The 13,005-nt window shown below is 44.2% G+C and overlaps 1 protein-coding gene across 1 annotated transcript in view; it reads left to right on the plus strand.

Moving 5' to 3' along the window:
* Positions 1-12,494, plus strand: part of KSR1 (kinase suppressor of ras 1) — a 75,381-nt gene extending 62,887 nt beyond the window's left edge. The window contains exons 14-20 of the mRNA XM_072881802.1: positions 178-557; positions 1,505-1,601; positions 2,407-2,540; positions 2,995-3,126; positions 3,418-3,553; positions 3,898-4,031; positions 8,959-12,494. Of these exons, the coding sequence (XP_072737903.1) occupies positions 178-557; positions 1,505-1,601; positions 2,407-2,540; positions 2,995-3,126; positions 3,418-3,553; positions 3,898-4,031; positions 8,959-9,037 (1,092 nt within the window). The 3' untranslated portion in view covers positions 9,038-12,494. The remainder of the gene's footprint in view (positions 1-177; positions 558-1,504; positions 1,602-2,406; positions 2,541-2,994; positions 3,127-3,417; positions 3,554-3,897; positions 4,032-8,958) is intronic.
* The last annotated feature ends 511 nt before the right edge of the window (positions 12,495-13,005 follow it).

Raw genomic sequence — 13,005 nt, forward strand, 5'->3', positions numbered from 1 at the left:
TTTGTAGCCTTCTGAGATGACTTTGTCCTGTGAGGTATATTTCTAGAGCTGTAGTCAAAAGCATACATCCAACACCCTGAAGTTCTCTCAAAGCAGCCTTTGCGGCTGGCTGGTAGCCTGCTTCTGCCCCTCAGATAGGACTCTCAGCGTATGTTTCCCTTCTCTTTTTGTGAACAGGTGGAAGAACCAGAGACTAATAAATCAGAACCTGAAGATGATGAGGATGAGGTGGAAGATTTGCCAAACAGACGGCCACACTTGCCAGGGATGATTTATCGCAAACCTAGCCAGACCAGTGTCTACCTGCAAGAATGGGACATTCCCTTTGAACAGATTGAACTGGGGGATCCTATTGGCCAAGGACGATGGGGGAAGGTTTACAAGGGAAAATGGCATGGGGAAGTGGCCATCAGGCTGTTGGAGATAGACGGGAACAACCAGGATCATCTCAAGCTCTTTAAAAAGGAGGTGATGAACTACAGACAGACCCGGCATGAGAACGTGGTACTTTTCATGGGAGCATGCATGAACCCTCCTCATTTAGCAATCATTACCAGGTAAGGATATAGCATCTTAGTATTATTTTTAATATATACATATTGTATAGATAGATAATATTTCTTTTTTATATAAAAAATAAGCCTCTCACTGCAGTCAGGAGGTGGCAGACACAAATGCAGTCTGTGTTGCTCAGAGTTTTGGATATTAGGGTTGTCTCCTTTTAGGGAACATATAATATTTTTTGGCAATTTTGTTTTTATTTTTGAATTCTTAAATAATAAAATTTAAAAAGCAGGAGAAAAATTAATCTGGAACGGGCTGTTCCTCTGCCCTCTACTTCCAGATGGTTCTAATTCAGCAAAGTGACAGTAAACCAATGTGTGAAGCTGATAATGCAACAGTTCTCTCTTCCTTTCTGTTCCTCTTAGGGACACTTGCTGATTAGGGAAAAATGTTACTATTTCTCTTCTAACGGAAGAGAAAATTCCGTTTTCTGTATTTAGTTGAGATGAGGATTATTTAGCCCCTAAATAAAAGCTTTTTGGGATGTTCATATGCAGGCTGAATTTAAGTAAGGCCAAGGGCATGCCATTCTCATAGTCTGGCAAGGAGGTACTCAGTCATTTCTAATTGCCAGTTCCAAAAGAAGTTTCCTGCTTAAGTGACCAGTAGCACCAGCAGCAGAAGCTGGTGCTCAAATTTTGAGAACTGGACTTCAGATGTCAGAGCAGTATAACAACTGGGTCTCTGAAGAAATAGATAAGCATTTGTTGCGTATCCTTGGGCGTGCTTTAACAATAGGTCTCCTGTACATGTGTACACCCACACAGATGTACATCAACTGGGTCCTTAGAGTTCTTCAGAATGGCGTTCTCGGCAGTGGAAGAGGGCTGGGATTCTGTCAACATGATAAGAAAACCAACTGAACATCCAGTGTTACATTCTTATTTCTCTCCAATATTTTAAAGACCTTTTTAAGGATTGTTGTTCCTCTTTCCTGTAGCTTCTGCAAAGGAAGGACGCTTCACTCGTTTGTAAGGGACCCCAAGATATCCCTGGATATTAACAAAACCAGGCAGATAGCACAGGAGATCATTAAGGTAAGGGTACGTTATGCTAATCGAGACATCCGCTTTCTGGACAGTGCCCCAGCGAAAGCTCAGAGGCTGCACAGCTGGAGAGGTTCTGTAAGTCTCAATAGCCCAACAGGGTGTTGCAGCAGGAGGTACTCAAAGTTGGCTGAAAAAAAAGTGCCAATTTAGTGGGCAGTAAGCTAGGGGCCTGTAAGGAGAGAAATAGAGCTTTTGCTTGTCAGTGAGGGGCTGGGGAGGGAGAATTTAGATAAAGGGAACAATGAAGAAAGGTATGCAGGACAGGTTTCCTTCCTGGTCTCTTCTCTTTATTAGTAACTGCAGCTAAGTTAACGCATTCTGAAGTAGATGGCATTTTCTCCCAGATTTGCACAGTGTTTTCTGTGCTTGCTTTCAATATTTCTCAACTGATGAAGCATTTCTAAAGCTGCTGTTTTCTGTCCTGGCAGCAATATCCTGTGAATTTAGTGAGCAAACTTGTGTCAGTTGTTCATTGTTCTTACACATACAGACTTCTTCAGAACTGTGAAGTCCACAGCTGCTTAATGCTTCAACTAAGAGTACCCTCCCAACAGCCCTACTATGCAGAGGATGAAAAGCAATCCAGAGCTTGAGCACTAAACTAAGATCTGCTCCCTTGCAGACTTCCCTTGCCCCCTTCCTGCATAAGTCAGATGGCTGCTGTGTCCCCCTTCACAATTAATCATTTATGCTGGAGTAATGAGAATAAATGTGTATTAGAAAGCAAAGCATCCCCAGAGTTAGAGGCTTGTGAATAATATAAAGAGTTTACATTTCTGCATATATTTCCCAGGGTATGGGGTATCTTCACGCAAAGGGGATTGTGCATAAGGATCTGAAATCCAAGAACGTTTTCTATGACAATGGGAAAGTTGTGATCACTGACTTTGGATTATTTGGAATTTCGGGTGTGGTTCAGGAAGGAAGGTAAGTGGAGGTTTCAATGTTTGGTCCACTTCTAGAATGATAAATAATGATCAAATAGGGAAACATTGTGAATTGTTACACAGTACAAGTGAGGAGTGTTGATTGCTTTAGTACATACACACATTTTTGGAATACGCACTTTTTCTTTGTTTTCTTTCTTTTTTTTTTTAGGCAGAGTTCTTTTTACAGTTTCCGTAGCACATTGCTAGGAAGTTATGTATGGAGTAAGACTCAGAACACAGAACAAAGAAAACTTTAGGCCCAAGAATGAGCTGGAGAGTCAGGCTAACACATGCGTATTTTTTAATATGGAAAGAAAATTAGAAAGGAAACGTCAGCGAAAACATTTGAGTAAATAAAGTCAAGGTATTAGGGGAAGGACAGATAGGGTCTATACGCTGCTTCTTGGTTGAAGCAGTAGTGTTTCAGTACCACTTCTTTCTTTTGAACTCAGGAGGGAGAATGAATTGAAGCTGCCTCATGACTGGTTATGCTACCTGGCCCCTGAAATTGTTCGTGAGATGGCCCCTGGGAAAGATGAAGACAAGCTGCCTTTCTCCAAAGCTGCAGATATCTATGCCTTTGGGTAAGAGAGGAACACCTAAGAGTACCACAGCAGCTTACTGAATGAAATTTGTTACAGACCTGAGCCTTGTGAGTCAGTGGTCCTCTTCTCACAGGATCACGATTCCAGCGAGGACACATTTTTCTCACCTACTACAAAAGTCATGGGCGGGAGGTGTGTGGGGTGGGAGGGATTTGCTGCACAGCCTTATACACCTTCCAGAGCTTATCTGAAGAAATTGGAACAGTGTCAGGGTTTTGTGTCTTTCTCTTAAGAGCAAGCAAAGGCTTGATTTGTCTGTTGATGTTGCAGGACTGTGTGGTATGAGCTCCAAGCAAGAGAATGGCCTTTCAAGAACCAGCCTGCAGAGGCACTCATCTGGCAGATTGGAAGTGGTGAAGGAGTGAAACAAGTCCTTGCAACTGTTAGTTTGGGGAAAGAAGTCAATGTAAGTACCTCAGTTGCAGGAGTCCTTCCATATAGCTATTTATCAGGAAAAGAGGGAGCTGCTTAAAGAAGAGATTTTTTTTACTCTAAAGATAAAGGGCAGGAGAGAGAACCGATTAGAATAGGACACGAGGTTAGAGACTAAGCCTCTGCCCATAACCGTCATATAGAAGTGGACACCCACCGGTACGCAGGATACTGTGTGATTATAAGAACGTCCAAGACGTCTATTAAACAGTATCTCTGGCTGGGCTCGCACAAATCACAGTGCTCAATCAGTTGCTTGGTTTGCACAGATGACCTGTGAACTAAGTGGAGATAATAAGCCACAAATATCCTTTGCAGGAAATTCTCTCAGCATGCTGGTCATTTGATCTCAGTGAGAGACCTAGCTTCACTGTCCTCATGGATATGCTTGAAAAACTGCCAAAATTGAATCGTCGGCTCTCCCACCCAGGGCATTTCTGGAAGTCTGCTGAGTGAGTATTTGCTGCTGTTAAGAACATTTATGCCGCTCAGAATTTGCTAACTGATCATTTCTGTGCTTTGTTTTGCCTTCCTGGGGGCTGTCAAACCTCTGAAGGGAGAGTAGCAGCGTGCTGTTCTGCTTTTCTAGTTACTAGGAAATTATGCAATTAAACTTGCGTGTTCCAGACAGTTAATTTCCTACTTTAACATATTCACCTCCCTCCTTCAGTAGATTACTCATCCAGGTTTATGTTTGGTTTCAGAGAGTGTCTACCAACAGTATTGGAAGGGGCCCACGCTGACCCCAGAGTGGTTTAGAATTTCCCCTGTTATGGCTGGTACTGACTGAGGAAGGGAAGGATCAAAGAACATGCCACTGTTTCCCTTTGAAACTGAACTGTCAGAGTCCTAAGTTCGTAGCCTTCCTCAAGGAGCATGTAGAAAAAAAATCCACCCCCCTCCTCCTCTTTATGGAAGAGTGCCCAGTTTGCACAGGCAGGTAAAGAAATGCAGCATTAGTCCTGACTCAGAATAATTGACTTCTAGGGAAAAAACAAGTAGGTGGTAATCATGTGTTGAGTGATTTAGAAATCCTGAAGATGCAATAAACTGACAGCTAGGAATGAGCTGCAATGTTTGAACTGAATCTCTAAATTGGAATTATGTCAAGATCTGGATCAAGGAAAGATAAATCATGAGAAGTCAGCATAAACCCTTGTCAGACTGTGGTACTTTCAAAGTCAGTTTCTGTGTTGCAATTGGGGATGAAAGGTTTCATACAATCAAGCATCTGTAAACTGTCAAAACTGGAAGAGGCCCCTCAGAACACCTGACTGTACATCACACGACATCTGTTATGACAGACCAGACCAGAATATAAAACTCATTCCAGTTCAGACTGGATTAGCATAAAGCCACACGGCCTAAAACTTTCAGCCTCCCTTCTCATGAATAACCTGTCACTCTCAGAGAAGGATGGTTCCCAGTTCCGCTTCTACCGAAGTCAAGCGGAAGCAAAGCAGATACAACTTCTGGAGCCAAGAGACTGAACGCCCCACCCCAGACCAGTTTTATGTCAGTTGTCTGATCTCCACCACCAACCGCTGTTACCCTGAGTAGCTCCGATAGCCTTGGGTTAACAGGCTGGGCCTGCAAGCCCCAGTGAAAGACAGCCAGCCCCGTTTCAGGAACGCGCTTAGAGTTTCTGTTAGGCACAAGGTTACATTTTGGTGACCTCAGTGCTTTTTCTCAAAGCCTGGGGGAGATCAGACATGTTTGTGAGCAGTGCCCATTTACCACGTACTTTGCTCAGTTTTTATTTTCATCTCCTGAACCTCTAATATTTATTTTCTCTTTTTTTCTCCTTTTTTGATGTTTAATCTACCCCTTTCTTTCCCATAACCCTTCACGATCTTCCTGCAATACCTTATCATACCTAACCAAATGCTTCTGTTTGCTTGTCTGGCAACTGTCACGGCATTTTGTGCTTTGGTGGGTGTGGCTTGTTTGGGGTTTTGGTTGAAAATTTCACCATTTGTCTCTTGTGCAATTTCCCTAACATTTGTGCCGGATCCCCGATACATTACGATGTCTAACAACTTTAAAATGTGGAATACTTCTCCAAGGCTGTGGCCTCATCTTTATACAAAAGGACACTATTATCAGCAAAGGCTGAACACTTACTACTCACTCACGGATAAGTAGAACTGTCTGGTATTTTTCCCTTGCACTAGACAGTCACAGCACTCATTTTAAAAAGGTACAACAAAGGGTTGAGAGTGCCTTACATTTGGCAGTTGTTCTTTGCACCATCAGTTACTGCCTCTGTGTGCTGTGGAACGTAGCTGGGAGGCACGGTGTCTTTCTGCACCCTGAACGCTCACTACTCCGGCAGAGCTGTCACAGCTACACTTTCAGTCCTTGTGACTTCAATTGGCTAGCTTTTTTTAAATAAAAATTTAAAGAGAAACCAACAAAACCTGAGCTAAAAAAGGGACCTGCATGTAATTGCTGCTTCTTATCTGTCCTTCAGTCATAATTTAAGAGAAACAATTCTTTTTCCTCTTCTGGCCTAAAGCATACCAAACTCTGTTTCCAGGCACAGCTTGCCTTGGCCAGATCTATACCCAGCTACCTTGAGTATGTGCTTTTCCGTTATCCATTCCTTCAAGTCATCCAGCTTCACTTGTGACCTTTCCTCCTATATTTTTTAAACTAATCTTCCCTTGCCTCAAAGGAAGATTGTTGTATTTAAGTCGTGTTATGTTATGAAGACAACAATTCTTTTGCCAGGAGATTTGCATGATACAGCAGTGTCCTTTGGTAATATTTTTTCCTTTCTACAGAAACACACTGTACTCCAACACTACGGTTCTGTGTGTCAACACTTTCATGCCCTCATTTCTCTATGCAATAAGATCCACTTGTGTTGGATCATTAACTCTGATGACTGATTTGACATCTTTTCACTTACCTAACCAGACACCACAGAGCAGACTGAGCGCCCAGGCTGTCCACACATTCCCATGCAGACAATCGCACTCCCGCATTGTCCTCTAACATCACATTGGAAACGAACTTGAAGTAATGCTTCCCATTTGGGCAGTCAGTTCATGAGAATGCTCTATTCCAGAGCAATTTGCCAAGTGATTATTTTGGATTAGTGTTTCCATAGGGAGTTATTCCTGAACAGCTTGTGGAACTGCAGAACGATGTCTTGCGTAGTAGCTACCCTAATTATTTTTCCCTGGGTAGACGGACCAACTCCCCCCTCCACCCCCACAAGTGGTTCATGTCAATTTGCATACATTAATACTTTTTCTCTGCTCAAAGCATTTAATAGGGGAGAAATACTTTAAGTGTCAGTATTAATTATCAGCACTGACAGCTGAATTAGCGCTCATTGAAATGAAAGTACAGGCAGCTCAGTTGTTGTTTGTCCCCTGCAAACCGCGTTCCATTCGAGTCACACTGGGGAGGCTCTCTGCAGCCATGTAGCCAGAGACCTGCTCAGATTCAAAACCCACTAAAGACTAAAGTGTTCACATCCCCTCTGACAAATCCTTTGAGAAACATTACACTAACCCCATGCTTTGTTCTGGTGTAAGCTTTATAATATGTAGTTCTCAAGGGCTTGCTTTAAATAACTGAAAACTAACTCTCATGGTGTCTTTTTCCCTCCCCTCCCATATTTCTTTGTAGGTTGTAGCTACTGGTGCAATAACGGGCTCCACCTTGCATGCTTCCATGTGTTGTATCCTAACCGGCAACTTGGACAATCACCTTCCATTTAAAAAAGCAAAAACAAACCACGAAATTAACCCATGGACATAATCAACACTTTATCCGAATTCTCCTTTTCTGCCTTTTTCCGCTTGGTGTGGGCTGTTAGCTTGAATAACAACTCCTGTCTGCAAGAAGTTACTGTCTAACAACGTGGCCATCTTGCACTTCTGAAGCATTTCGGCAGGCTGTAACTTCCTCCTGGAAGGGGTCTAGTGATCTGCTAACTAACCAGGTGCAAGCAACAGCGAGTGCTGTGTGTCCTGCCCAGCGGGTTGGGGGTTTTCCTGAAGCGGGCGTGACTTGCCTGCAGGTCCCACGAGGCAGAGGGGTGCAGTTTCCTAGTTGCAGTCTGAGGTTATGCCTGTCATCCTCAGTGCTGGACTGTGGCTTTGCGACTGAAGGTAACGGGTACATTTTCACAGGCACAGCCGATGCCTGAACTCCACTTGCACTGCAAACCAACAAGAGTTAAGGGCCAGAGTGTGCCGGTTCTCCCTTGGGACCAGAGCCAGCGTTGAAGCCAGGGTCAGTTTTGTCAGGGGCTGGATGAAGCTGGTGCGGTCCTTGAGTGGAAGGAAGGATGGTCCTTGCTCTGCTTGGAGCAGATTGCAGTCCCTTAGCCTACCGGGGACCAGGCCACAAGTGGTGTCCAGAACTGGCCCACGCGGGTCAGCTGGGATCAGCTACAATGCTGGGTAAAAGAGGAGGAAAGCAAGAGTGCCCTTCAGTTCCTCCTTCGCCTCCCCTTGCAGATCCAGTGCTTTGAATTTTATGATTTGCTTCTGTTTACATCCCCTGTTCAGCAAAATGTCTGACTTAACATTAGGGGCTTTGCAGAATTGCAGGTAACACAGCAAATATGTGCCTTTTTAGAAAAGGTCTTTTTCCATTCTTTACTGAAATGAAATTCTTTACTTTCAATCTTTCATGATTTTGAAAAAATACCTTGTTTCAGAGGGGAAAGGATAGGGAGAGAGGAGAATATGCGTCAAGAACCAGAGGGGTTTCTACTGTCTTCGGTGAGGACAAATACACCCACTTACTCATTCTCTCAGAAAGTCTCCTGCAAGAGCTCGCATATTCGGCCTGTCTGCCTTGCCGTCACCTGAGTGCGTGTGTGTAGGAAGGCATTTTGAAGTGAAAATGTTTCTAGCTATGCTAACTGGTTTAAGGGTGAAGGAAGAGACATCTTTATGCACTTGCTACAGTCTATAAAGAGGAGCAAATGGGTTTGGGTTCGTCCTGTTGGGTTTTTTTAAACCGATTGATGTACCTTGTCAAAACACCCCTTTCTCTTAAAAAGAAAATTCTGTAAGTCATATTTTCCTTCCCTTCTACCTCAAGGAAACGAAGTGCCCACTGAAAACAAGTGTCGGGCTTCTACCCACCTTAGGTACTTACAAAAGCCTCCTGTTTCTCCAATTTGAGGCAAATCAGATTTGTGCTGTATGTTTCCACTGATGAGATTAGCATGAATAAGTTCATGTGTTTGCTGCTTAATTACTTAAGCCTCTTTTCTGGGTGATCTGAAGTTGTATGAGATCAGAATCTAACCCATTTTAGTTCCTTTTATAGGACTGTAGCTTTCTAAGAAAGATTAAAAGTAAATAACTCTTTCCCCTCCCTTCTCATCTCCCTCCCCACTCTTTTCAGCATTAACAGTAGCAAAGTTGTCCTGCGTTTTGAAAGATTTGGCTTGGGAATCCTGGAACCAAGTAATCAAAAGCTATAGCATGGTGTGTAATTGTCTTGTGATAACGTTGTCTGCCTACTTACACAAAGCATCAGAAGTCTTCACTGAATCTTCCAAGCTATGAAACTGGTGCAGCGACAGCTGAAAGCCGCACGACCATCAATTCACAGCCCTGTGTTGTTTGCAAAGTCTGAATTCTGCCTGAGCACCAGCAGTTATTTAAAGAATGTTTACATGATACTTTTGTGTGAACTATATTTTTTTAAACATAATAAACAGTGAACCAAGTTTAACTACAGCCATTCTCAAATAGCACTGAAAAAAAGAAGAACTATTTCTAGTTCCTTCTCGTGTCTGCGGTAAATAGGAGCTATCTTCTGCCTTCAAAGCATTTGTTTTCCCTAAGAGAAATGGAACCGGCTTGTTTCAGAACGGCAATGCGTCTAGCACAAGGGGTTGGAGTTCCACATTGTATTTTTCTTTCGTTAAGGTAAAAATCAATCTGTTACACTGTGATTTGCCCAAACCAATCATTGAGCTCTGAGGTTTGTTTCAGCAGGGTTGGTCCAAGCTCTGGGTTACCTCGAATTAAGTTACATTAGTACAAATCTACTTCTGCTAGGAGAGTTTCTGATTGTGTAGGCTGCCTCAATTAGAGACTCAAGTGCTCTTCTACACAGAGCTCACAATAAAAGCTGCTTGGTCTCATACCATCCCGCAGGAAGCTTAAGACCTGCTGGCCTTTAAAAAAATAAAACCATGACTTGTTAGAGCTCTGCGCCCAGGCACCTAATTCTTCTTTTGAAGTTTGAGGCACAACACGTTCTAGTCCCCTAAACTAGCAGCTTTTCTGGAAGTAAAACGCTCACCAACCAGACTTGACTCTTACTGCCCCAATCAGCATTTCATTTGTAGAACAAAAGACATCTTCCAGAGCTGCAGGGAGAGGCGAGAGAGACAAGAGAAGGGAGAAAGCCATCCCTAAATAACGCATTCAAGAAGGTCTTGATGCACAGAGCTTGTTAAGAGATTCAAGGTCATTCCCACACACACACGCGTTACCAGCTCCTATAGCTGGTCACATTTAAGTTTGCAAGCTGTTCGTTTTAAAAAATTTAGGACTAAAGCAGTTGTTTAGGGGAAAACTAAGAACAACAGAAATCTTGCAGCCAGGAAGGCTTGGAGGATCTGACTCGACCTAACAGCAAAGGACTTGTGCAAAGGTTGATTGTAAGCCCACCATCTACTCCCTCCATATGTAACATGCAGGTTATAAAGATACATCTGATTACTGCATTTAAGGTGGCAGATGCATTATCCCCCTTGCAAACGAATTGCAAGCAGTGTTAAGAAAGGCTCCCTCATGCCTCCTGTTCATACTCCTCTGCCTTCTGCCAGCCCGGGCAGTGGGAGGACCCTAATTAAACAACGAACACTCAGATCCTTTTGTCCTTATACTACTTTGTTTTGTGGAGATAGTTCATTAGGGCTCCCTGGAAATCACCAGATTTCGTTTCTCCAACAGCACTAGTACGTTACACACCCCCTCTACATCTTTCACCGTCATCACAAGGGTTTGACGTGAGGATGGCGGGGAGAGGAGCTCTGAAGTCCTCTGTAAGGCAGGCAGGGCGACAGGCGCTCGGTTTGGCTACTCCCAGGTGGCTGACTTCTTTTGTAGAAAATGAAGTGGCAAAAAGAATTCCTGAGTTCTGTTGAGCAAAGAGCGTCCCTCCTGCTTTGTGCGAGTCAGTTACGGTCTCTTACAAATATTTTGATAGAATGACTTTTTAAATGTGTCTCAGATATAAAAGAAAAAATTGGTTTGGTGGTAGCCAAGCGTGGCATTGCGGTACTCTTTTGACCTCCTTCCTCTCCCCCACCTTTGTAAAGCAAATACCCCCCCTCCAAAGACACTGTGTATTTAACCTACACCACACGGTTCTCTTCAAGACTTGCTACTGTTTGTTCTCTCTCAATAATTTTGTGTGTCCGCAGTTTTAAGCAGAAGTTGTTTTCCCAGCAAGTACTGCTTAAATAACAACGGCAAAACACAAACCTAAAGTGAGGAGAAACGTGCTTCTTCGCACCAGTGATATTACGAACCCATCGGCCGAAACCCTCCGTAGGCTTCACTGCGCGTCTTGCCTTAGAGGAGAGCAGAAGCTGCTGCTGGAGGCAAACGGCTGCTTTGTAGCCTGCCGTTCTGAACAGCCCTTCAGCTAACTCCGTGTTCGAGGGTGGCAGCAGCCTCGGGGTGCTCCTCACTACTTAGTTCTGCCATCTGTGTGCATAAACAGGGCCCGAGAGCTGGGATGCCCAGAACTTCTTTGTGGGAACCAGGTGCCAGCCTGCAAACAGTGTTTCCTTGCCGTTTATCAGCAGTGACGCTGCTGTGCAAACGTGCAAGAACTACGCTGGGAAAGCAATAAAGTCTCAATTTTGTTTCTAATAAGATGACGGGCTAGGAGGAGGACAGCCAGCACTGGATGACCAGCCGGATTAAAACAAAATAATAAAACCCAAAAAGACTATCGCCATTTGTCCTTCCTACGACTGCCCAGGCATAATTCAAGCACCGCCTGTGCAGACTTTCAGACGCAGAGCTGGGTTGCCCCCTGCTCTCAGGCAGGGCTTCCTCGCCTGTTTCAGCAGGGCCACTCGCCTAAAACCCAACGTCCCTTCGTGCTGCGCTTGAAAGTGTGCTGAACGCACAGGGGAGATCCCTCCCAGCCGAGCACTGCCCGGTGCTGCCCGCTGGGGATACGGCCCTGCGCTGGTCCAGGGCGCAGGAGGGGTTTCAAACCCTGCCTTTAAGCATAAGATGCAGGATTCTAATTCAACCTGACCTTGGTTTTGTGTTTAACACCCGTAAATTGTTCTTGAAAGCAAAACCCGGCCTGCTGGACCCGGTATATCAGCAAGTGGAGACTGATTACTGTCTCTGGGATAATTTTTGTTTTAATCAGCTGGTGTAAGACACATGGAAATCAACCGAAAGCAGCGGAGTCGTAGAGCTGTGAAGAGAGTGGAGCTCTCATCCCTCAATGTGTTGCAAACCAAGCGACAGTCGTTAGGTCGCATTGTTTCATGTCTCCTTGCGCTGGTGGAAGGGCGTGGCGCGCAGTAAGCCTGTACCCTTTAGAGTTGTAAATGTGAAGCTGGCTGTACAATGCTGCTACAAAAGCCACATGTCAGTAGTGAATGTAAATGGAGTCTGTAATATGGTGAAAATGGACACGTTTGCTTTTCAAATGTGATGTAAACTTTGTACAGTAAAAAAATTTTTTTTATATTTTCTATCAACTGAGTGTCTTCCAGAATTGCTATTAAATTAATTAAAAATTGTTAGTATTAACAACAGTTTCTGTATTAGTTTATGCAACCAGCAAAAAAAAAAAAAAAGAGTGCACTCTATGCTAATGAATTCTGGGTATGTAGGAATCTTTTCAGTGAATAAATCTTTGCTCTGGATAAAGCGAGTGTTACAGAATTGTGGTTTGGTCTCTTTCCCCCTCATCTACTTGTAGCCAAATTAAAACACGAGCAGATTCCCATAGCGACCCGCTAACACATCGCGCACTGTAGAACAGCCGGTGCTGGAGGATTTGCGGGACACTGAAGCGTCACGCTTTGTGCAGCAGGTCACGCCGCAGCAATGCTGGGAGGCTGCGAAGCCCCACCGCAGAACAGCAGACTTTCAGATGGTGTCGGGCAGTTTGCAAGCAAGAGACAAGGCCGAAAGAAGCGCTCCGTGCCTTTTCACTCTCACCGAGTTAGCGTTCACCCTCGAGGAAACGGTGGCCTGAGTCCCGGATGAACACGCCTTTCTCCAAGTAGTGGGAGATACTCACTGTGGTTTGAAGTTCGGAACTCAAGGCAATGCATTTAAAAGACCAGAAAATGTGGGAGGTGTGTAGGAAGAGAGAGAAGTGGATGGGCAGAGATGACAGTCCTACCGTGACGTGTCGGCTGATGCCCAGGGTCACCAGCTCCATCACCACTTT

This window comes from Ciconia boyciana, chromosome 17, assembly GCF_034638445.1.
Source record: "Ciconia boyciana chromosome 17, ASM3463844v1, whole genome shotgun sequence".
Classification (NCBI taxonomy): Eukaryota; Metazoa; Chordata; class Aves; order Ciconiiformes; family Ciconiidae; genus Ciconia; species Ciconia boyciana.